The sequence below is a fragment of the Indicator indicator genome, chromosome 8 (assembly GCF_027791375.1).
Source record: "Indicator indicator isolate 239-I01 chromosome 8, UM_Iind_1.1, whole genome shotgun sequence".
Classification (NCBI taxonomy): domain Eukaryota; kingdom Metazoa; phylum Chordata; class Aves; order Piciformes; family Indicatoridae; genus Indicator; species Indicator indicator.
The window spans coordinates 38,419,571-38,445,191 of record NC_072017.1 but is presented as its reverse complement, the minus strand read 5'-3'; the positions used below and the strand labels follow the sequence as shown (position 1 = coordinate 38,445,191).

The 25,621-nt window shown below is 44.6% G+C and overlaps 1 protein-coding gene across 1 annotated transcript in view; it reads left to right on the top strand.

Annotated features, from left to right (window-relative positions):
• The first annotated feature begins 4,107 nt into the window (after nt 1-4,107).
• SLC20A2 (solute carrier family 20 member 2) overlaps nt 4,108-25,621 on the top strand; it is a 35,002-nt gene continuing 13,488 nt past the window's right edge. Inside the window, exons 1-7 of the mRNA XM_054383026.1 lie at nt 4,108-4,417; nt 8,943-9,083; nt 11,041-11,126; nt 13,142-13,238; nt 15,459-15,575; nt 16,264-16,467; nt 18,838-19,426. Coding sequence (XP_054239001.1) covers nt 4,129-4,417; nt 8,943-9,083; nt 11,041-11,126; nt 13,142-13,238; nt 15,459-15,575; nt 16,264-16,467; nt 18,838-19,426 — 1,523 coding nt within the window. The 5' untranslated portion in view covers nt 4,108-4,128. The remainder of the gene's footprint in view (nt 4,418-8,942; nt 9,084-11,040; nt 11,127-13,141; nt 13,239-15,458; nt 15,576-16,263; nt 16,468-18,837; nt 19,427-25,621) is intronic.

Sequence of the window (25,621 nt, the reverse complement as noted above, 5' to 3'; positions counted from 1 at the left end):
TTTGTTTTCCTCTCTCCCTTAGGGAAGAAGTAGCACTTCGTGTTGACAGAGTTATAACAAGATGTTTAGCTAGCAACAAAATAAAGTCCGAGGGGGGTGTCTGGTTCATCTGCCAGCAAGGCAGAGGGATGTGCTTAGCATTTACAAACCCTATTTTTTTCTCGCTGAGGTGCCAGTTGTGTAAGTTTCTAAGTCTACTTAAACAGTTAAATGCTTCAGCTCGGATGATGGTCTAATTATGGGTCATAAGAAAACCGTGTTGACTAAAAAACCTTGCCTTAATGCAGAATTAGCTACTGGAAATGTCATCTCTACACATTTCCCTTCTCTCCAACAGCCCTGAGAGAGGCATGCTCCAGCTTCAGCTGCTGCAGCTCCCTGGCGCTAGCAGAGTTCCTCTGTCCTGCTAATGCCCAAGGGTGAGTTTGCAGCACAGCCATTGCAGTGAAGGTTGGGCTAGTTCAGGAAGAGCAAAGCATCAATAGGAAATTTAGCTTTTGCACCTGGAGTCTGCAGCAGCAATGTGGCACAGCAGCTTGGCGGAGGGGCAGCGCTGGTAAAAGATGCTGCAGGTAAATGGGAAGGCTTCCCAGCATTGAGCAGGTCAGGTTGCATTTGGTGTGCATGTTGGTGAAATATAATTGAACAGGGGGAAGAAACAGGATAGTGACTTCCAGCATTCATGCAGAGGGCAGAAGATTTGCCATTCCCCACTGCATGGCATTTTTTCCAGTTTCTTTTCGTCCCAGTAACAACATGGAAATACCACAGGCTCTTGGGTTAGATTAGGTGATGAAGGGCATAGCTCAGCGTGTCTGAGCATGCCAGATATATTTTGGGCTCTAGAAAGAAGCATGCTACAAGATTTAGTCTGTATTTAGTCACTGGCCTACTTTGCAGGATATTTTGCATTTCTGAAAACTTTCTCAGCAGAGATGTCCCCCTTTTAGTTATTTTATTTTTCTTTCTGTTGCTTTTCTTTAAATGTTTAGCATCTCTTATAGTCATTTAAGGTTGAAAGTAGTAACATCTGGCCACTCAAGTACTGGTTCCACCTTGGGTTTTAAACCTATGTTTATTGCCCTTCCTTTTTTTTTTTTTTTTTTGTTTTGATTTTCATTTTGTTAAAGAGAAGCCTTGGCTATTACTGTACTTTGTCGCTGCTGCAAACACAGCAGATGACAAATAAAGACTCCCAAGGTTTGGAGGAAGCTCTGCTTTGAACTGGAACCTCATATAAAATGACAGGAGGGGTGACTTCTTACTTAAGACATCCTTTTCTCCTGAAGGAAGGGAGGAAAATTAGGTGGCTACCTCTCTGAGCCCTTTGCCAAGAGCCCTGCCGACAGACTGTGGGAGACTCTTTGGCCTTCACAAGGTGTTTTAGGAGCAGATGTACACTTGAAGTCTTAATTTCTTTGGGACCATCAGGAATTCTTCCCCACCCTCTCAGAGAAGCTAATAAAGGCAACCTTGTGACTTAGTGGTTTATTTTGGAAGCTGCATGAACTCGCTGTGGCTGGAGGAGCCCAGTTTGGCAAACATCGTCCCGTGAACTCTGTTGCAGTGGGGGAATGTCACAATCCCCTTGGTCTGCCTTATCCCAGAAACTGGGTCACCACAGTAAATTGGTAGGTTGGTGGATAAGTGGGGAAAAGACAGATCTCTGTTGGGAATAAGGGTATGCTTTCATCCTGAGGGTCCAAAGGAAACGGGTCTTACATGATCACGGTGTCTGTGGACGCATGCATGGACCTCAGTCAGCTTTGCCCGCTTTCAGGAGAGGAAATGGGGGCACCGAGGCTAACTTGGCAAAGGTACTGTGTAAATCCCTCAGGATGAAGAATTAAATCATTAATCTCCAGGATCAAGGAAGGACCCTAGTCCAGCACTTCGATCTCCTGGCAAAAATCTGATATACATAATAGATTATTTTGGATGAATTTCACAGAGTTCTCTCATTCTTCACAGGCAAACAAGTGCTAATTCTTAGTGGTGTCTTCCAAATCTTGTTAGCCTTCTCTGTCTCCATAAAGTCCTGTGCCACTTTCATTAATTATAGAAAGGCCACAGGTCTTCAAACAGCAAAAATGCATTGAGGCTTCATTTTCTCATCTTGTGTTATAAAAATCCTTATACAAATATTCTGAGCCATTAAGACCTTCTGAGGGATGTTATTTCAGGGTGTAAGGCATTCAGGAGTTGATGTCTCTGCTCCATGTCTGGAGAAGACTGGAGCAACAGTTGTTCAGCCACTTTTTGGAGCCTGGAGAAAGAAGGGCATGTTTTCTGCTGAATATGTGTATTTAGAGAGAGCATCAGTCCTTGACATCAGGTTAAGGGTTTTCTGGGAAACACATATAGGTGTAGGATTTTCCTGTTGGCATTGTTTCAGAAGTACCAGAGACCCTTCCTCCTTGCTACCACATGGGCCTACATTGCGTGGGGGTCATTGGAAGAAGTTAAGCATGGTCATGAAACTGTGGATGTAGCTATTGTGTATGAGACTGAAGTGACTGAAGTGTGGGGAAACTGCAAGAGAGCAGGAGGTGGGCTCGGGGCTTTTCAACTGATATCCCCTCATCTCTTGAAATGCTTCTTAAAATGTGTGTAGTTGGCTGATGGTTATTTGCTGCTAAGTGTTGGTTTAACCCCTTGCCACTTTGGGCTCCAAAGGTGGCTCCAAAATGCCACTTTTCTGTAGCCAATCAGTGTGGAGAGCAAAGCAGGGAGTGTCATGGGACCTCTTCATGGTGGCTGCTTGCAGAAGAGATGCAGCAGTGAGGCAGATGGTTTGGCTAAATGTGCTTTTTGACCATCCTGACATCAGTGTGGACCTTACTGCTCTGCTTAGTAGTCTTTCAGACGGTGAAGATTTTACCTTTTAAATTCCCTTTCTGTCCATTTTTTGTTTTTAATTCAGATTAGATGAGTTAAGATTTAATTCAGAAGGCTGTCATAAAACTGAAACTGTCAGAACCACTAAAAGATACCTGTAAAAATGGTTTGGAGAAAATAATGTTAGCAATGGGTAATGGATTGCCTCAGGTTGGAAGAGACCCTCGAAGGTCGTCTTGTCCAACCCCCAATCTTCTATAGGTAACCTCAGCTTTATAGCTAAACTTTTTTTATTAGACTTCTTTAGATCTGTGGGGTTGCACAGGATTATTGTGATTATTTTGCCATTTCACAGGAATTTTGTGATTATTGTGCTCTTTCAGTGACTGAGAATCTACGAGAAAATGGTATTCTTACTGCCTGGGATGTGCTGAGAGCAACAGATCAATATTAATCTTTTCCAGAGTATTTTTAATGACATTTCCTAGGGGGACAGACACATGAATAATTTTTAAACAAGTGCTTCCCTGGCTGCAGCTGATCAAAGATGGAGAGCTCTGCTGAGGTTGGTGGAGCTAGGTGATACAGATCAGCTGGACATCAGGCCCTACGGTGTGGTTGATATATTCTACATGCTTACATCAACTTGGTGCAGAGAGCCAGGAAGAATCCTCCTCTAGAAAGAGGGCTTATCACACCACTCAGTAAATTCAACACAAACAAAAAGCCCAACCTTTCTAAATCTTTTAAAATTGCTCAGAAAAATAAAAATATTCTTGGTCAATGATACTGGGAGAAACATATTGCTTTGGAGGTGACCTGATTTTAACCTTTTTCTGAATTGCTTTATGATTAGAACAGTCACATGCTGAGGTAGGACCCCATTAGCGGGTTTAAATCATGTTTACTTCTGAAAACACACATTGTTATGGGCTCTCCCTCCTTTTTTTTTTTTTTTTCCTTTTCTTTTTTTTTTGTTAAAAAAGATTTCTTTTATTTCTTTTGTTTGTTTGTTTTCTGTTGCAGGACAGAACATCACAGTTGTACCAGTTTGGGAGCAAAATATGGAATGTATTTCACTGCTGACCGAAGGCAGCCAAATGAACAGTATTTATAGTAGTTTGAAAATCAGCAGTTAGCAGTTTCTTCACATTCTAACACTACCCAGCACTTTCCAGAGAGAACTCATTGTTTACAAGAAATCTGCTTTCCAAATCCGTTGCGGTGCCCTCCAGCCCTGCCTATTAACTCTTTGCAAAGGGGAAAGCTGATCTACGGTGTGGGGAAAAGATGGCAATGGATGAGTACCTGTGGATGGTCATTGTGGGGTTTATCATTGCTTTTATTTTAGCCTTTTCTGTTGGTGCAAATGATGTTGCCAATTCTTTCGGAACGGCCGTGGGCTCTGGCGTCGTTACTTTGCGCCAGGCTTGCATTCTGGCTTCAGTTTTTGAGACCACTGGCTCAGTGTTGTTGGGAGCAAAAGTAGGAGAAACCATTAGGAAAGGTATCATCGATGTTAACCTCTACAACAACACCGTCCCGCTGCTGATGGCAGGAGAAGTGAGTGCCATGGTTGGTAAGTAGCGCTTTCCTCTTCCAAGTAACCTTCCCTGTGTGCTTGTCATCTTGCTCCTTCTCAATAGTGCTCATTGAGTCTTCTCATCTTCTGCACCTGCAGGTCTGGTTTTGTATGAGTGCGGGGCCCTGGGTATTCCTCTTTTAGGCTCCTGTGGTTTTTTGTGTTTTAAAGTGGTTCTAATAATTTGCATTTTTCAATGGCTCAGCCATTTAAGTAGTAGAAGAAAAATAAAGTTTAACATGAGGGATCATATAGATGTACTCCTAGGGTACTGAAAAAATGATTTAGCAGATGTTTATGATGGTAAATGAGACATCTGCAAGCACAGCATTTGTGACTGTACAGAAGACCTTACAGAAATAGCAGCTTGAGAAGGACTTACCTGAATTGTTGTAAAAAAAATTACAGAAGATCCCAACATACTTGCTTAAAGTGCTTGTCTGAGTGATTGCAGCTGATCACACACTTCACTCTTGCCTGTGGCAAAACTAAAGGAGCAGTAAAAATTCATGGTCACATGTTTAAGGTGTTTTTAATTTTTCTGACTCAAAGGGACAGCAGTTCAGGGTACCTTAGAGTCTGCTCCCCTGCTTTTCTTTGCAGTTAAATTAATCTCCCTTCAGAACAAATAGCATGTTCTGAGGTAAGTAACATTAAGCCACCTTATTTACTCTTTGTTTATATGCAAGAGGCTTTGTGAGCTTTTGGAGAGCTCCCTCATGGATCAATAGCAAACCTGCGTTTAAAGGGCAGGAGACAGCAGGAAGGAAACTCTTTCTCTGTTGGAGAGGCAGCCCAGGCAAGGGGCCAGCCTGACCATCCCATCACCACTTCTTCAGTCTGCCAGGTCTGTGGCATCTCACAACAAAGCAATGTGGTTTATTTGTGCATTGCAGGTCCTCTCTTTGAAAGGGGTGCTCCAATCAAAGTTTTCTTCCTTAAACTTCCTTAAATCTAACCTAAATAGTATCTCCACCTACCCCCTCTAGCCTCCCCAGTTTTCAGGCAGGACCTGCACATGAGATAGGTGCATCTATGCAGAGGTCTAATACATGTGGTTATTCACCCATTTCTTTTGGGCAATGGGAAAACTTTGCTTTCCTAAATTTTAATGGATCAAGATGGATGATAAGTGCCAGTTTCTGGACTTGTCTGAGCTGGCTTTGTGTGCTTGAGAGCAGGGAAGTGGTTCACTTAGGCTTTCATTGCCCGTGACTCTCCTGAAGTTTGACTACCTTCTGCTCAAGGGGGAGAGGGAGTGGTTAGTGACAAAGAGCTGCTGAGACCACATCTGCTTCTCCAAACTGTCCCTCTGTGAAGCTGCCAAGTTCAAACGCATCCAATGCCCTTGGGCACCTGCCATCAGCTCCTCTTTTGCAAGGTCAGCTGCAGGTTTCTGATCTTTCCCTCAAGCTGTCAGGTGGATTCCTAGTACCTCTCCACTGCAACGTTTAGCCTTCTGAGATAGCTCCATCATTTCCCATGGGTGTGTGTCTGGGAGCAGTCTGAAATGTAAGTGGCCTGCACCTTCTGACCTGCACGTTCTCGATACTCACGGTCCCTACTGGGGAAAGGGTCCTTTTCTTTTTCTGTATCTATTTCTGGCATCCTGATCCTGGCCTGGCAAAGTTTTAAATCTCTGATGCCCCCTGCAGAGGCAACTGGCCAGAAGCTCAAAAAAACAACTTATTTGCATGCATATTTACATAAGCCCGTGTGAACTTCATGACCAGTTGCATTCCCTTCCACCAGTAAGGGCATTAAGAAGAAATTCCACATTTTAAATCTCAGAATTAATCACAAACTGCAGATTTTCATCTTTTCTTCCTCAACTCCATCTCCAGCTTTTTCTCTGGATATGGGGGTGGTGTTTTTTCTGTGTTTTCCCCGAGCCCTCCTGGATGTTTTCTTTTCCTCTTTCTGTTGTTGCTTGGCGTTTTCCCCCCGCCCCCGTTCCCTCATGCCTCATGATCATGTTTTTGCAAATGGATTTAGCTTCTGAATTTCGATGAGGCTTAAATGAGTCAACAGCCTGGGAGAGACCAAAAGTCACTGTATCCTCTTTCCAGATGTTGGTGGAAGATCCTTTGATGCTTGCAGCAAGCAGCAGATGGTGATTTTCAGGGCAAACTTCTCTCCTAAGAGAAAAGGAAGCAGGGAGCAACAGGATTAAAATTTTTAGATGTAACATTTTGCAATAATTTGTAGTCTATTAAAATGTTTGTTAGGCAATTGGGAAGTTAGGGACTGCTGTTCTTGGGAGGAAATTGTAGTAGTTCCCTAGCATTAACCACTTGTCAGGCCGTTGTCAAGAGCTGCCCAAGTGTTGTTCTAGTGGTCCTGGTGGGAGCTGGAGTCAGCAGCTGGTGCAACTGAGCAGGTGCCACCAACAAAGAGGACATCCCAGCCAGGACTGGCAAAGCAAAGTACTAGGTCTTGCAGGTAGCATCATACTTGGCAGGGTCTTGTGCCTGTCACACAGCACCAGATCCTCAAGAAAATGGATGCAGTGCCTGCAGCTGCAGGGGAACATGAAACATACCCTGAGCTGAAAGCTGGTGCTGGTGTCTCTTGGTTGGGGTGGTCTGCAGCCAACCCCCTTTCTTTAGGAGACAGCAACTAGCCTGAAGCTGGGGCTCTGTGACAGGTCTAGTGAGCCTCCTGCTCCCTAGGCTAGTTCTGCAAAGATCAAAACTGGGGAACATGCATTTTGTCTTAGAGGAGTTAAAGCTTCGATGTAGGTAGTTAAGGCATTGCAAGCTCCAGAGAGAAGTCCTCCTCTGCCTTAATTTGTTTTTTCTTCTATTCCTTAATGTGATTACTTAAACTTCTTTAGCCCACACAGTGTCCTTCTCAGACCATCCATCAGTGCTCTACCACTTGCCCTCTTGCTCTCCTGTTTGTTTTCAAGGCAAAGTTGTTTAAATAAGGAATAGTGCAGCGCAGTTACAGCTTGGTTGCATTTTCCCTATATTTTAGACTTGACTATTTTGTAACGAGACATCTATGGCTCAATGTATTTGGCTCTTTCTAGATGTTGCCATCTGTTTTCTCTTTCACCTCACTTCCACTTGCTGGTCTCTTAAGTTCGTGTCAAAGGTTTCAAAGTGAACTTTTTTTTTTTTTTTTTTAGTACAGGGAAAGAGAAGCCAGCAAATGAAAGAGCAGGTGTTCCTTGTTTGATCTAGAATTTCCAACAGCAATGGGAGTAGCAGTTGTTTTGGGATAGTACCCCAGGAGAGATCAGGTTTACAAACTGGTTGACTTCCAGACGTAGCTGCAGATGATGCCAGCACATCACCATTTGCAGATGGCTCTGTCTCAGGACTTCCAAGCCAATTTCTTCTGTTCTGATTGAACATGGAGGCTGAGATTTGGCCTAACAGCGTATGGTCAGTGACCTGGATTTGCCATCTGGGTCCATTGCAGATCTGTGAAAGTACCAGAAAGTACCAGAGCCCTTGTGGCAGTTTAATTGCTGCCACTTGGGCTTCTTAACACATGAAGATTTAATCTTAAGGCCATGAAGAAGAGACCTTTCTGAGAATTCTCCACTGTTCGGCGAGATCCACAGAAACCTTGTGTCACTGTCAAAACTATTTCAGTGTCCTGATGTTAGCACCACTGCAAGAGGAGCAGGGAACCTGGATCCTTGCACTGTGACAATGAGTCAGAGCATGGAGCTGTGTGCTTGAGGACTTGGTGGCCAGCTGTGGTCTGACCCAACTACTGGAAAATGGGACTGAAAACAAATAGAAGGCATCTTCTCTGATGCTTGGGGTCTTATTCTTTTTCTTCACTCTTGGCAAACATCCCTCCTGGGATGTTTATTGGGACACCAGACATTGCATTTACTTTATAGACCACTATCCACCAACCCTTAGTTGTCATGGGAATCTTACTTCCTTATGCCAAGGGTATCTTTGGCTACCACATAACTAAGATTTCTGCTGTTCTAAGTTTCTCCAGTGCCATAATGAGCTGCAAATGAAGGCAGTGAGAGAGTCCTTATTGCCTCCACTATCCATTTTTCCTATGGAGAACTCTGCAGGGCCATGTGTCACATAATATCAGCCTTTCTCTGGTCACATCTGAATTTAAGAGCATGAATAGTTCATGGATAGTTGAACTGATCACACTGATCAGTTGCAGGCTTCCAAGTCCACAAAATGAAGTTTTCTGAGCTTGGTGCAGACTGGGAGCAGTCTGTGTATTTACTCAGACAGGCTGTGAATATTGAAAGCCTTCAAAAACCAAAAGCAGAACCATTGTGCAATGTAAAGAGCTGTTAGTAATAGAAAGTAATCAAGTAAGATGCTGCATTCAAAGCTGCTGTTATACTATCTTGGTATCTGCTTTTAGAGCTAGAACAGAAACTCTCTTCAGAAGCTCTCTCTTGTACATGCAGAGTGTAGGCAGCACTCATGAAGGAATGTGGGTATGTGGTGAAGAATTTTCTGCATGACATGATTGTTGCTGTTGTTGCTTCTATACCATGTGTTGGGGTGTTGTTTTTTCCTAGGCTCTGCTGTTTGGCAGCTGATTGCATCATTCTTGAAACTCCCCATATCAGGGACCCATTGCATCGTAGGTGCTACGATCGGATTCTCTCTGGTGGCAATTGGCACGCAGGGAGTCCAGTGGATGCAGCTTGTCAAGATTGGTAAGTGCTGGTTCCTTTCATGCATGAGGGTAGTGTGAAGTAGTGTGCACTGATTGCAGAAAAAAACCTCCCCAGGAGTCTGCTTTGTGCTGCTAGCTCTCCCTCCTTACATCATTCTTCACTCCGGTCCCGTCAGTCAGAGGGTTCATTAAGGGCTGCAGTGTGTCTCTAGTGGATGAAGGGGTGAGGTGCAAGCTGTGCTTCCCCAGCAGAATAAGAGGATGACAGGGGTTGGAAGGGATCTCTGGAGATCAGCTAGTCCAACCACTATGTCAGAGAGGGTTCACCTAGAGCAGGTTGCACAGGATGGCATCCAGGAGGACACCTGAGATGGCACCTGTTCCAGTGCTCCGCCACCCTCAAAGTAAAGAAGTTCCTCCTCATGTTTAGATAGAGCTCCCTCAGTAAGTCGAGGATACATTGTGCCTCAGAGATCTGCTTCAAGGTGACATTCCTCCTCTTCTAATTCTTTTTGTGGTGGCTCATACCACCTCGTTCTTGCTCTCAACAATGCTAGCCATCATGTGAATAATGCCCACAGTCCTGTTTCTCCACCCACCATCTTCAAGGAGGCAAAAGCTGGGCATGCAGCACATGCTTAACATACAGCCTCCCACTGCCAGGATCAGCACAGCCAAGCAGGCATGTGGAGGAGTTTTCATTATTGTTTTGGAAGCCCTGTAACCCAAGTCACAGCCCAAACCCTGTAGTAAAAGGATTGATGCTGAAGGCATGGAAATACTCTAGAGCTTCAGAGGAGCTGAAGCAATGTGGAATTTTTTTTTAATTCTGTCAGAAGTAGAAGACAGTTTGTAATGACAGCAGAATCAATCTGTTAACTGTACTGCACACCATAAATCACTCTGGGTGAGTTCTCAGAGCACTGCCCTAATCTGCTTTTATTGAAAGCGGTAGGAGGTTTGCCACCTACTGTGGTTAAGTCAGCCCTGGACACTTGCAAATCTGGCCTGCAAAAAATGTGCTCACTTTAATTCATTACAGTTGATGCTCCTATATCATTTTGGAAATTGGAGACTTTCACCCTGCCAGCAGCACACCATCCTGCTGAATGCTTTCCACTTGACACATTCCTGATCACAACAATTAGGAAATTACAGAGCTGTCTTGGTCCACTTTGCATCCAACTACAAGCAAATTTCCTGATGAAATTGATTCCTAAACTTGCAGGGAAATATTTTGGGTGGTGTTTCTGATTGTGCCTAGCATTACTTTACTTTCATGAGTGCCAGTGGACATGAGTTATAAATCACAGAATCATGGTTGGAAGGGGCCTCTGGAGATCGAGTCCAACCCCCCTGCCAAAGCAGGATTATCTAGGGCAGGCCACACAGGAACACATCCAATGGGTTTTGAATGTCTCCAAAGAAGGAGACTTCACAACCTCTCTGGGCAGTGTGCTTCAGGGCTCCATCGCCCTTATGATACTGAAATATTTTATCATGTTGAGATAGAACTTCCTTGTATTCCAGTTTGTATCCATTGCCCCTTGTCCACAGGACACCACTGAAAAGAAATGATCATCTTTAAATATTGATTAGATCCCCTCTCAGCCTTCTCTTCTCCAGACTAAACAGCCCCAGGTCTCTCAGCCTTTCCTTATAAGACAGATGCTCCAGTCTCTTCATCATCCTCATAGCCTGTGTTGGACCACTGTCTAATATATCCCTGTCCCTTTTGAACTGGGGAGCCCTGAATTGGACACAATATTCCAGGGCAGAGCAGAGGGGGTGGAGAACCTCCCTTGATCTGCTGGCCACACTTTTCTTAATGCACCCCAGGATACCATTTGCCTTCTTGGCCACAAGGACACAATGCATATGAAGCACTCACTCCAGTTGTACAAGAACTGTTTTAAATGTCTTGCCTATTAACCACTTAACTATTATGCAGGCAGACTGCTAATTTCATGTTTTATTCTGTCTTTCTTTCAACACAGTTGCCTCTTGGTTTATTTCCCCACTGTTATCTGGCTTGATGTCTGGAGTCCTCTTTGTGCTGATTAGATTCTTCATTTTAAACAAGGTAAAGAAATCTCACTTGATATGAAGGCTGTGTTCTAGTCTCCCATTTGGGTACTTGCATTTCTGGAGTTGCTTTTTGAACAGGACACTAGTTTGTTTCATTTTGGTTTGGGTTTGTTTTGGTTTTGTTTTGTTTTGTTTTTTAACAGCCATTGCAACTGCTCTTAGCACTTCTGAAAGCTCGGAGTAAGTAATCTGACAAGCATTTGAGGCTTAGAAAGTGCTGCACGATAATTGCTATTGTATATTCGCTTTGATTAAAGGATGGTGCACTGAGGTTGCTTCTGTACTAGTAAAAAGTTATTGACTTATGACTGTTATTTAAGCAGAACACTTCTCCCTTGGGGATGCTCTAATTGCTGTGTCACAGTTGTGAAATGGTAAGCTTTGTTTTCTAGACCTTAGGCATCAGAAGATGGGCATCTGCATTTTTCCTAGACTCTCTAGAAACATGAGTTTTAGTGACCTTGGGCAAAAGTGGCAGCTCTGAGGTGCCATCAATCCACCTGTTTGTGTTGTGGAAGATGATTTGCCTGGCACCCCAGCATAAGCTGGGAACCAGAATGCTTTTATCTGCTCTTTCTGTTTCGCTCACACCACCCAGCTTACTGAAACGGGGGAGTGCAGTGGCGCATGACAATGACTTAAAATAAGGGACGCTATATTAGCAGTTATACAGGCAACTTAAATAGATGAGGCATTGATTCTCTTGCTATAAATAGCACCACCTGTAGCCTCAGCTTCATCAGTCTTTATTTCTGGTGTAAATAAATGTCAGCAATAAAATCAGCTGATAAATTTGATTGGCTTTGAATTGAAAACGACTCAAGTTGCATAAAGGACGAGGAAAAGTTCCTCTGTTGTGTTCAAAACCTAACAACTTTAGAAATCAGTCATCAAAATCACATGAACTCTGGTATAAAAGCCACATATTTAATCATTCAAGAGGCAGAAAAAGTTCAAGCTGAGGAAACAGTCTTCTGACTGCCACCTGTGCCATTCACAATGTAGTAAGATCTGTAGGGCTTCTGGCACCAGCGGGTAGTGGCTTGCATTGTGTGCGTGCATGAAGAAAGACCAGCTTTTTAGCTTGCAAGCCCATGGCCTGGTGTAGGGGTTCATGACCTTGTTTGGGGGTGTCTGAATAGCAGTTGGCCCTGCGGAATACAGCCTGTGCTGCCTGGTGCTTTGGGACCAGGGCACAGCGCAGGGTGGCCGCAGCCTGCTCTTGGCACCCTTTTTGCAGCTCATGGCAGCAAGAAACAAACCCGCATTAGCCAGCCCTTAACTTTGCCAGGCTCTTTGCAAACACGTGGAGCCCCTCAAAAGGCCAAGGCAGTCTCCTCACAAAGGCTCTCTGCCTGGCTCGCGCGGCGCGTTTCCGCTGCGCCGTCAGCTGAGCCTTGCCTTCTGAGCGTGGAGGGCACGAGCCTGTGGCGGGCAGCAGGCGCAGCAGCAACCTTGCTTTATTTATCTTACCTGCTTCATGTGGCCAGGCACTCAACATTTCAGAGCTCTCTGTTAGCTGGGGGAAAGTACCAGCGTGTCTCAGTTGAAATGGAGAGGTTAGGAAGGAGGTTGTGTTAGGCACATGCTGCACTGACTGCTGTAGCCCACTCACAAAATGTATTAAAGCTCTGTCCTGCCTGGCATCTTTCAGTCGTGCCAAGTGAAAGGGACGCTACTCATTTTTGAGACAAGACCAGTGAGGAAATGCTCACAGAAAGAAACCCAGGAGGTCTGCAGCTGACCTGAAAGTACAACCTGCCTGGTGCCTGGTTCCCATTAACAGTGTCAAGCTCCCCCAGAACACTCGGTACTTGCCAGGACCGGTGGTGTGGCTTTGGGTGCACCCAGATTAAGGTCACCATCCTTTCCTCACCATCCACCCAAAAGGTCCACCTGCCTGGCACTGAACTGGGGAGCACGTGTTTTGCTCATGGCAGATCATGCTGATGACAATCCTGTGGAAAATCCACCTAATATTTCCTTTGCTTCCCCTGGATTTCAATGCAGGAAGACCCTGTGCCCAACGGCCTCCGCGCACTTCCAGTGTTCTATGCTGCTACCATCGCTATTAACGTGTTTTCCATCATGTACACAGGAGCACCAGGTGAGTGAGCCATCTGCAGGGGCACAGGAGGGGCTGGAATGATGCTCTGCCAGCACTGACACCACACCATTATCTACTAGTTAAGGAGGGCCTGCCAGTAGCTGAAAGGCGGCTACGAGAAAGCTGAGGAGGGATTGTTTACAAGGGCTTGTAGTGACAGGAAGAGGGGCAATGGTTTTAGACTAAAGGAGGGTAGATTTAAGTTGGACATTAGGAGGAATTTCTTTACTATGAGGGTGGTGGAACACTGAAACAAGTTGTCCAGGCATGTGGTGGAGGCCCCATCCCTGCAGACATTCAAGGTCAGGGTGGATGGGGCTCTGAGCAACCTGATCTAGTTGGGGATGTCCCAGGGCGGTTGGACTAGATGCCTTCTAAAGGTCTTTTCCAACTCAAAGCATTCTATGATTCTAAGAATAAATTATACATTTCCCCACCTGCTTCTATTTGTGCATCTCTTTTTATGACTCCTGCCTGACCACTTTGGTTAGTGGGAAAGAGCACAGCTTACCAAAAAAACCCTTTTCAGAGGAAGGGGCAATACTGAGCTGCCAGCTTTGGCTTTGTAAATCTGAGTGTGTGTTGGGGTCTCGAAGCTACGCCAGATATATGCATCAAGAGGGCAGGTTCAGAGTAGGTGGTAAGAGCAGGTAGGCTGTTTGCACTCAGCCTGACCTAATAGCTCTGTTGAAATCAGCAGAGTCACTGTTCTGGCATGGAGCCTATTAGTTAAATTTACTTATTTCCCATCAATGCTCAGAAGCCCTGAGGCTGTTCCTGCATTGAATGTGTTGTCTTCTTGGGTGCTATGTCCTCACTGCAACTCAACTCAAGAAGGAAATGATACATGTCATTTTAAGGATTTTATTTCCATTTCTGTATATTTTATGTGCATTTCGATGTTACTTTTATTTATATTTGTATTTATATTTGCACTTATTTATATTTCTATCTCTTCATATATTTCTGTTCACACATTTTTATGGTTATATGTTTGCATTTCCATATTTATATTTAACTTGACTTAGAGTGCACTTAAATATGCACTTGTAGCAAACGAGTTCAGAAAAGAGCTGTTCAATGGTTTTGACTACTTTATTGAAGGCTCTGGTGGCTAAATGTTATCTAGGCTAGATTGCTGCCTCAGAACTATGAACAAACAGGCAATTGAGGAGAGACTCCTGGACATGCCCCTGAATGAAGGAAGCAGGCTTAGACCTTTTTGGAACAAAAATTTGCTTTCTCTAAAACTTGACAAACTAGAAGTACTAGATAAGTGCAATCAGTAGCATGGAATTACTGAAATTAATAAAATGCTTGAGAAGTGCCCAGTTTGAGGGTAATACAACTATTCCTTTTTCTGAAGTCTAACTGGCTGTGTGTCCAAGATGTTTCACAGTAAATCAGCTGTATAACCAACATTTCCTCACTGGTTGTACCGCGGAAGTAGGTCAGGCACACTGCAAAATAAGTGAAATAAGAATCTTAATGTCCTTTCTGTTTCAGCTTAGCAGTCTCTAAAGTGTGTGACTACAAAGGTGAGAGGCTGTTTTTGATACTCAGGAAATACATATTTACTCTCCCAGGCCTCTGCCCTGGTGACATTTGCTCACAAGGATGAATTAATCACCTAGGTTTCAAGCTAGGCGTGCAAATACAGATTTGAAAGATCAAAGCCAAAGCTCTTTCTTCATTAAGGGTCTGATCATTTGATTGAACAAACTCAAGGAACTCTCTTGGGGAGCTGCTTCCAGGAACACAAATTATTGACATGATCATGCATTGCAGGACTGAGACCTCAGATCTCAAGTGCTACATTAAGCTTTTATCATAATTGAATAATGGTTTAGATTAAACTGAACATCAGGCTTTGTTGGCCAGAGCAAAGATCAGGTAAATACTTTATGGCCACTGTGGTTTAACGTGCATTAATGTATAAAATCACAGCAAACTTGGTTAAGCAGCCCTGATGTGGGAGTTTTACTCCTGACTTCTTTGGAAATAAGCTCACAGTGGGGTAACAGAGAACTGGAAGCCAACTAGACCTTTAAATCCTGCACTAACTGTTCTATATGTGAAAAGCGATTGGCTCATTCATGCTGGTTTTGAAGCCGAACTGAGCACAGGCTTTTCTACAACAGACCACTCTGCCACTGCCTAAGATAATGAAGTGGTGTTAATTTACAGTTTGCTGGGTTTTTCTTTTCTTTCTCTTCACAGTACTGGGACTGGTACTGCCCATGTGGGCCATTGCTCTAATCTCAATCGGCGTATCCTTAATATTTGCCATCTTAGTCTGGATTTTTGTGTGCCCGTGGATGAAGAGGAAAATCGAAAGTAAGTGGTTGGTTGATGAAATATGAGCAATGCAAAATCCTGGAAAATATATTTTCAGAGCTAGGAGTGCCCTTGAGAGGTCAGCTAGTTCAGTCCCCACCCACAGGCAGGATGAGCTTAAACTATTCCTTGTGTGTTTGTGTAACCTGCTCTTAAGAACCTGCAGCGGTAGAAATTCGAAACCTCGTTAGGCAATCCATTGCAGCGCTCACTTCTAGGGTCTAGCAAAACCAGAAACTAAATACTGAAATATAACCCAGTTTATATTTTATGAAGGAAATATTAAAGAGGAAAAATCTGGCAGAATTACTATTTTTAAGTGGTTTCTTTATCTTTACAGTAAAGTTGGGCTGATCACAGCTTTTAGCCTTACAGTGTTTTGTGTATTTACTTTGCTGCTCTCACCAAATAAAACTCAGAGACAAGTTTCAGATTTCATTAATAAATGAGCAGCTCAGGGGTTTACTGCAGTTACCTGCTTTGTCCCGTTTTTTAGGAAGAAACAAAGATGCTCTAGAGTTTTCTCAGATGAATTTAGTAAAGATAAGTGTTAGAAATAAAGAATATGTATGTAAAAGAGCCAGGTTATTGTATCCACCTTGATCTCTGCTCTTGATGCAAACAGTGGAAACACGAGCAGCAAGTCAGATGGATTGGGTGTAAAATTACAGTGCTGTTATTTCCTCAGGCCGGTTAAAGAAAGATGCTGCATTGTCAAGGATATCAGATGAGAGTCTTGATAAAATTCAAGATGAAGAAACACCAGTCTTTAAAGAGCTTCCTGGTGCCAAAGCCTCTGACGAGAGCACAATTCCCCTGACTGGCTCAGGAACAGAAGCTGCTGGGGCACCAGATCCTGTTGCAAATGGAAACCATCCTCGTGTACCCTATGGTAAGAAGCTAAGACAACACGGAGGGTTTCTCTGCTCCTTGTTGACAGGGTTTCTGAACTGCAAGTAAATGGTGAATTAGTATTTGGGATTTCCAGCCCTAATCCTTCTTCAGCACTGGTTGGGAAAGATGGTCATTTACATGCGATGTTTTCTAGAATGGACTTAAAACCAATTACATTTTCTTTTGACTGTATTTCAGTTTTAGAATCAGCTGAAAAGAAAAAGCACTTTCCTTTTGGTGTTACTTTGTTACCTTTAGTGTTGTTTCCGTCCTTTTAAGCAGTGGAAAAATACAGGGAACACAAATTGCTGATGCCTGAAGGTTAAATTCAGCATATAAAGGTGATTAGCATGCTGCCACAGAAGATGAAAAGATTTGGGCTTCAGTTTACAAATGTATGACCCCTTGGAGCGTGGCCACTAGAAAAATCTCACCCATTGTTTTCTGAATATATGCTGAGAAGAAGTAGGCTTGTGTACATAAAAGTCTTTTTGTTCTCCCATGTGGTGGGGTTGCACCTCCCCACACTTAGGGATCTGCTGACATTGATATTGCGTTGCTGCTATCTACCCAGCCCTGTAATTGCATTAATAAATGTCTAATATATTCAACTCGTTCTCCCAAAATCAAATAAGTCATGATGTGAAGCCCTTTGAGTGGGTGCTTCCAGATCAAAAATAGCTTAAACCCAATTCTGAACACTGAAAAGTGGAAATTCAGGAAGTCAGGGAATGAAAGAGAGAAGTTTCTTCAGAAATATGCTTTAGTGGTGACATGTGGAATGTTAAGTGTTCACAGTGGGAATCAGAGAATCACACAATGGTTTGGGTTGGAAGGGAACTTAATGATCATCTAGTTCCAACCCTCCTGTCCTAGGCAAGGACACCTTCCACTAGGCTCAAGGCCTTGCCCAGTCTGGCTTTGAACACCTCCATGGAGGGGGCATCCACAACCTCCCTGGGCAACCTGTTCCAGTGTCTCACTGCCCTTACTCCAGTCTAAATCTGTTCTCTTCCAGCTCAAATCCATTGCCCCTTGTCCTGTCACTACAAGCCCTTGTAAATGGCTCCTTCCTGGCTTTCTTATAGGCTCCCTTCAGGTACTGGAAGGCCACTATTAGGTCTCCCTGGAGCGTTCTCCAGAATGAACAGCCCCATCTGTCACAGCCTGTTCCCTTAGGTGAGCTGCTGCATCCCTCTGATAAGCTTTGTGGCCTCCTCTGGACCTGCTCCAACAGTTCAGTGTCCTTCTTATGCTGGAGGCACCAGAACTGGATGCAGTACTCCAGGTCAGGTCTCAGCAGAGCAGAGCAGAGAGGCAGAATCCCCTCCCTGTCCTGCTGCTCTCTCTGCTTTGGATGCAGCCCAGCACACAGCTGCCTTCTGGCTGCCAGCGACCATTGCTGGTTCATGGTGAGTTTATCATCAACTGACACCGCAAAGTCCTTCTCCTCCAGACTTCTCTTGAGCCATTCCTTGCCCAGCCTATATTGTGTTTGAAATTGCCCATGTCCATAGGAAAAGTATATCAAAATGTTGGACTGGCTGAGGAAATATTTCTGCAGAACATGAACCTTTTACTTTCTTTTTTAAAAAATTATTATTTTTTTAAGTTATGGAAATATCTCTTAAACGTAGGTGCTTCTGAAAGGTGACCTTATCTTCAGCATGGTATTACAATAAACAACATTTCCTGAAATCCATAGTATGCCTATTCAATAAAGACAAAATCTTAGCATTTTTAGGCATTTATTAGAAGTTATTTTTTAAAAAAATCCTCAGGATTTAACCTCCAAGTATCACCTTTGAATAGCTGATCCCTAGTGACTTGCTGGAGGTCATGCAGCAGTCTCAGGGAGATCCAATCCTAGAACAAAGCTCTTCTTGCACAAAAGGTGAAGGAGTTTTAATTGAATCTTGCCTAATACACTGCATATATTGCAAATTGATCTTCTTTTTGAAGAATTGATCTCTTTGAGTTGCTGAGGGAATTGGGGTTGTTTAGTCTGGAGAAAAGGAGGTTAAAATGATAAGAGGAGAGGAGAGGCCTCAAGTTGCACCAAGGGAGGTTTAGGTTAGATATCAGAAGGAACTTGTTGACTGAAAGGGTTCTCAAGGACTAGAGCAGGCTCCCCAGGGGGGTGACTGAATGCCTGTCCCTGCAGGTGCTTCAGAGAGGCAGAGATGTGCTGAGGGACTTGGTAGAGTTAGATAATCTTGAAGGTCTTTTCCAAACAAAATGATTCTATGATTCTTTGTCTTTTGCTCTCACATTGCTGCCATTTTACTGACTTGTGAAGTGGGAGGGAGAGGGCTTCTGTATGCCATTTCACAGAAATAAAAGCCCCTCTGAATGTCCACCTTTTCAGGCAGGGCGTTCTCGATGACGCACACCTCGGTGAAGTCTCCTGTCTCCAATGGCACCTTCAGCTTCGACGGCCAGATCAGGAGCGACGGCCACGTTTATCACACTGTGCACAAGGACTCAGGTTTATACAAAGACTTGCTCCACAAAATACACCTGGAGAGGGCCACCGACGAGAGGCCCTCTCAGGAAAACAACTACAAACTGTTACGGCGTAACAACAGCTATACTTGCTACACGGCTGCTATTTGTGGCATGCCTGTGCATTCCTCCTTTAAGGCAGCAGATCCCTCAACTCCAGAGGACAGTGAGAAGTTGGTGGGAGACACTGTTTCTTACTCCAAGAAGAGAGTTCGCTATGACAGCTACTCCAGCTATTGCAACGCAGTGGCTGAGGCAGAGATCGAGGCGGAGGAAGGAGGGGTGGAAATGAAGCTGGCCTCTGAACTCCCCGAGCCTAACCGCCCCCCACCTGATCCTGTGGAAGAGGATAAGGAAGAGAAGGACACGTCTCAGGTCCACCTGCTTTTCCACTTCCTCCAGATCCTAACAGCCTGCTTTGGATCTTTTGCCCATGGAGGTAATGATGTCAGGTAAGAGGATGAGATGTCATCAGCCAGCAGTTTTACAGTTTAAGTGCTTGGAGTGAGGTTTGCCTGCACATTCATTTCTGCAGGCAGATGATCATCAGGGCTGTCTTTTGCAGACCTTGTGACACTGATGTCCCTGGTGCCTACCAGGAGTTGAGCTGCTAAGTCAATGGTTTATTTTCTTCTCGATGGTAATGCCTTTTTTTTTGTTCACTGGTAAATAACTGTGCAGCAATTAGTTCAATTCAGGTTTAGTTTTGGCAAGCTTTGAGGCACTGAGACTCCCCTCTGGTATGCCGATCAGAGGGCAGTCCCAGCCTTACAGATTTCATAGCCCATTTTAGCTGCAGGATTGGAGACCATCAGGAGATGAGAGGTTTTAGCTATTTAGGTGATCCTGCTCTGGCAGGGGATTGGATGCAATGATCTCCAGAGATCTCTTCAAACCCCTAACATTCTGTGATTCTGTGAAGCAGAGACACCTGGGGTTGTTTAGCCTGGACAGTGCTGATCAATATCCAAGGGGTGGGGGTCAAGAGGATGGGGCTGGGCTCTTTTCAGTGGTGCCCAGTGATAGGACAAGGGGCAACAGGCACAAACCAGAACACAGGAGGTTTCGCTTGAACTGAAGGAAAAATTTCTTTACTTTGAAAAAGCTGAGGCACTCGACCTGGCTCGACTGGCCAGAGAGGTTGTGGAGTCTCCCTCTCTGAAGGCTTTCAAAGTCTTCCTGAATGCTGTCCTGTTCAACCTGCACTAGGGGAGCTGAGCAAGACGATTCCCTGAGCTCCCTTCCAAGTTCCACCCTTCAGTGATTCTGTCTCTTTTCTCCCTGTCCCTCCAGCATCCTGTCCTTGCTTTTGTTATTACTCCCTTTGCATCCACTGGGATCTGGGAAGGAGTCTAGGATCCTTTATCTTCTGGACTGGAGTGCAGCTATACAGCATTCCACTCAGATGGTCTCCTTTGGAGACCCCTTCTCTGAGTAAGAGCAAAGGTCTATGGAGACCAATATCCACGATCTGCAAGTGCTAAAGGGAACCTAGGAACAAAGACAAAGGAGGGTAGTGGAACACTGGAACAGGTTCCCCAGGGAAGTGGTTGAGGCTCTATCCCTGGAGATATTCAAGGTGAGGTTCACAGGGCTCTGGGCAACCTGATCTAGTTGAGGATGTCTCTGCTTACTGCAGAGGGGGTTGGACTAGATGACCTTTGGGAGTTCCTTTCCAAGCCAAACCATTCTATGAAACACTGCTGGTGTTTCTTGTGATGTTCCCTGGGAAATACCATTGCAGAGAGTTCACAGCCTACCCCAGCAGGTGCCCCTGCTCCTTTATTCCCTGTAGGTGATGTCTGTGCATCCTCCTCAAGGATTCAAATGCTTATGCAAGCATCACTGGACTTTTCTGTCAGAGGCAAAGGTAGTCGAGTTTGCTAGAAGTGAGCTGTAAGGATGCAGTCTGCTCAGGAATCAGATTTGGTGGATGGCAGGACAGGATGACAGACAAGGTTTAGGCTCTGTGTAGCATGTTTTGTTGCATTACAGCCTAATTCCCCTGGATTTCTTGTGCCTTGGCAATATCCTATCCTGGAAATTAGTCTTTTTTATTGTTTTGCAGAACTCTGATTTTGTCAGTGATACAACCAAATGAGCCAGAAAGAATGTGTTTTTATGAAATTCTATTTATTCCAAAAGCTCTTCTGAAGCTGAATTCATGTAATTGCAAAACTAAATAAAAAGTTAGCTTCATTTGGTCAAAGCTGGTAGAGAGGCAAGAAGATGGTCACAGGTGTAGGATTGGATAGGAACCCGTCCTTGCAATTGGACTGAGTTCCAGCAAAGCAATAAAAATAAGTGGTGCCTTTGTATACCAAAAAGGTTGAGTAGGTAAAACACTCTGGGAACGCAGGTATCTATCCTGTGGATTATGTAGCAGAGACATTTTGCCAGTCTTCATCTAGCAGAGCAGAAGACTTCTCACTGGGCTCTTGGCTCCTCTGCCTGTTGCATAAAGATCTGCAGAGCTCAAAAGACAGCATATTGTTTTGAAAATAATGCAATGGGACCAACCCAGCAGTACAGCTTTCTGTCCACACTTCCCTAAGAAAGCAAGCCTTGGCAATCCATCTTCTGCTGACGGTCTTTTCATCTCCCTCTTCTGTTCACTTTCCTTCTGTTCGTTTTAGCTGGTGCTGTCAAGCTGCTTCTCTGTTTTTCCTTCAGCCTTGACTCCTGTTGTTAAAACCCCACTTTTAGTTTTAAGCTCCTCATTCAAATATTTAGGGTAGCACCTCTGTTGTCCAAATCTATTTCTTTGGACTTCTACATTTTTCTTCATCCTGAAACTCACTCCTGCCCCATGTTTTCTATTTCTTTTCCATGAGGCTGTTTGCTGGTATTCCTTGAAGGGAAAGGAGCAGTTAAGAGGAGCCAAGAAAGAGAAATGAAAAGCTAATGTAAAAATGAAAAACTGCAGATGGGCAAAGTGCATGAAAAGGAACTCTAAAGCATAACCTTAGGGCTGAAAAAATATTTTCTTTTTTTTCTCCCCTCTGTGCTGGCACATGCATAAGGAACTTGGTGATCTTGGAGGTCTTTTCCAACCAGAACAATTCTATAATTGTATGAACAGTATAAGGAGTGCAGTAGGACAAATCAAGACCCCTCAGCATCTTTGCTATTAGCTTTACATTTTAAAGGCATAGATTACTCATTTGAGAACTAAGATGGTGCTATTGACCTGGGAGTGCTGGGTTTATGGTTGGACTTGATGATCTTAAAGGTTCTCTTCCAGACAATTCTATGAGTCTATGAAATTATGTACTTGTTCCAGAACAGCTGTAAGCATGAGGCACAGGCTCATGGTGCAGCTCAGAAACCTTAGGGAGGAGAAGGGTCCCATATAGTTTGTGGGAAACAAAAAACATATGGAGATCTCTTTTTGTTTCATTGTCCAGGCTTTTCCCCTGGAACTGGACAAGTTAAATCAGTGTTTTGCCTATCTGCAAAACTCACTCATAAAGAAGGGTAGCTAGAGCCCATTTTTTTTCCAAGGAGATGCCTTTTCATCAGGGTACCAGCTATCTTGGCTGTAGGAGCAGATGTTTGTAGCAGTCAGGGCTCATGTTTAGCCTGACATCAGCAGGGCTCCTGTGTAAAAGGAAACAGGGAGTCATGGTAACTCCTTATTTGGGTGACTGTTTTGTTCAGACCCTCCCCTCCTGCACCCCTGCCACAGAGCTTATATGCACTGTGTCAAGGATGCTGGAGCCCTTCCAGGGCTGGGACTAACTGAGCCGGGCCGAGAGCCTTGTGACACCATCGTGCACATGGGCTGAATGAAATCTAAAGAATTTCAAATCCCAACTAAATGTGTTGGGACAGAACCACTGGAGAAAAAAAAAAAAGGAAGAAAAAGTTGCTGTTGAACTTAATTAGCAGAGGCAAAGTGAGCAGGTCCTACTGGCTCAGCACCCCAGCACAAAGGGAGCACGTCAGGTCACTGCAAGGGCAACAGGAGAATAAAAAAGGGCAGGATGGAAAAAAAGACCTGTGCTGGGAGCGTGACACAAGGAGAACTGCCAGCTTCCTAAATGCTTGTTCAGAGCCAGCTTTCCAGAGAGGCCTGGAGGCTGGGCTTTGTTGGCTAGTGGGGATCAGTTGCACCTATGGTTGAGTTGGGCTGAGCTTATCTTCTGTTAACGTAGGCTTGTTCAGCAGGAGTGGTCATGCTCTGGAGCTCTGCACTGCGGCTGCAGCAGCCCACCTGTGTAAGTGTAGGTAATGGGAGAGAAGCTGGAGGGGTTTCTGCTGTGTTTCAAAGCCTGGAAGCATGTCTGAATTAACTAGCTCCCATAAATGAGGGCAGGGGGGCAGGCTGGTTTGGAAATGGCCAGAGGAGACTGCTAAGCCCATAGCTATCTCCTGTGCTCAGCACAATGGTGGCTGGGGCTGCTTTGCTGCTGGGTTAGGAATAGGAAAGCTGTGAGCAAAGGGTGTGTCTGCCCCACAGCCCAGCCAACCAAATGGGCTGGCTGTTGACTCAGCCAGCTTTGGAGTTGTTGTTCCTTGAATTCTTGCAATCAAAGTGGGATAAGATGACCAACAGGGAGATGATGTAGGTTGATATGAAGTTTGCTGACTAACATCTGCCATTTATGGTTCTGAAAAAAGCCTGAGCCTTGTGCTCTTGTGCACCTGTCTGGGTCTGTGCTTAGTTTTCCCTCATACAGATTTCTTCTCCTATAAAAGGGTAGCCTCTTCTGGCCCTTCCAACCCCCCTCTCCACCCCAGGCCATCATTCCTGCTGTCACAGGAGAAGGAGCCATGTGCTCTGGCGTGTGTGAACAGACATCTAACCTGGGTGTCTACCATGGACCCCAGCCATGGAAGAAAGTAGTTTATTATTCTGATGGTGACAGGACAGGGTGAGCACAGATCACACTGCTTGCCTGCCCATGTGCTTGCCAAGGTGCAGGCAAGACCAGAGTTTAGCTGGTATGCACTGTAGGGAGAGGAATCCTGCTGGCAGATGTTTCACATTTGTGAGAGGGATCTCACTCCTGTTGGGTTCCTGCTGCATAAATTGTTTGAATGTAGCTGCTCTAATTAAATTTCATGTGGAGAACTTCAGGACTACCCTTGTGTACTCATACTTGGGTACAACAGGATAAAGAGGTCATTCATTTCCAAACCAGCCTGCCCACCTGCCCTTGTTTATGGGAGCTAGTTAATTCAGACATGCTTCCAGGCTTTGGAACACAGCAGAAATCCTTCTAGCTTCTCTCCCACTACTTGCATTTGCACAGGTGGGCTGCTGCAGCTGCAGTGCAGAGCTCCAGAGCATGACCACTCCTGCTGAACAAGCCTACGTTAATTCACCTTCTCTCTTCCTAAAGGAAATGCAATGGTATCGAAGGAGGGAAGGGTCAGAATACTGCCAGTATCTCCCTGCACGCAGGGAGTTTAGTGGGATTTAGTCTTCTGGCTAGATAGGGAGGCTAAAGGAACTGTAATAAGACTGGATTACAAAGTGAGAATTTCTTATTTCCTCCCTGAGAGCTGCAGTCAAGATCACTTTGAATATTTGGGAAGCTAATCTGACTATTACAGTTACTGAGAGCAGCCTGAAATTTGGCTTCTTTCCTTTTTCATAGCAGTCTGTCCTGAAAGTGCAGCCTGTGTCCCAGGCAGATACAAACCTTCACTTGTCCCCTTTATTCTGCAGGCACTTGTGATTTGTTGTGATGTGCAGGCACACCAGAGAAGAGCAACAAAACGTAGGGCCTGCCACTGGGCTTGCTGGGGAAAGGCTGATTGCTGATGGGAGTGAGGGAGGATGGACCCAACCCTCCAGGGTTCCAAGGAGCTGGGGTTTCCGAGCCAGCATTTACAGTGCACAGCAATAAGCTGCAGGGAGAACTATGTAGTCTTCCTGACTCATTCACACACCCAAAGCTTGTGCTGCACAGCTGTGACACACTTTTATTGCACTAGGGTATATGCAATATTTCAAAACTGGTTATTAGAACCAGGATAAAACTCTCTGGATAATCTGAGATTTCTGGATCTTAGGACATTATTTTTTTCTTCCCTGTTGGTACATATAGGGGTGTCTTCCTTGCACCCTTACTCTAGTGCGTGATGCCTCCAGACATAACTGCAGCATATTCAAAAATGTCATCCCACTTATTTTCCCTGTGGAAACTTGGTTTGGGAAATCCTGGTTTGGGAAATAGTCAAATGACTGAGGATTTTGTAATTATATCAGTAATATTGGAAGCCAAATAAAGTTCTCTCAGAGGGCTGTTTGGCTCGTTCAGTTTTAAGCAGTGATGATGTATTGTGGCATGCTTCTGTCACTCAGCTAGAAAAGGTGGCTAAAACACAATCTGCTTTTTTCAGGTAGAGAGTCAGCAGAGAGTCAAAGCATAGTCTCACCAAGTTGTCTGTAGGTGGTGGATTACAACACAAAGTTTATTCAGTGTAGCAGTCACGGATTGCATTGGATTGGGAGGAACCCTCAAAGGTTATCTTGTCCAACACCCCTGCAGTCAGCGGCGACACCTCCAACTAGAGCAGGCTGTCCAGGTCCACATCAAGTCTGAACTTGAATGTCTCCAGGGATGGGGCCTCAATCTGTTCCAGTATTTCACCACTCTCATTGTGAAGAACTTCCTCCTAACGTCCAACCTAAT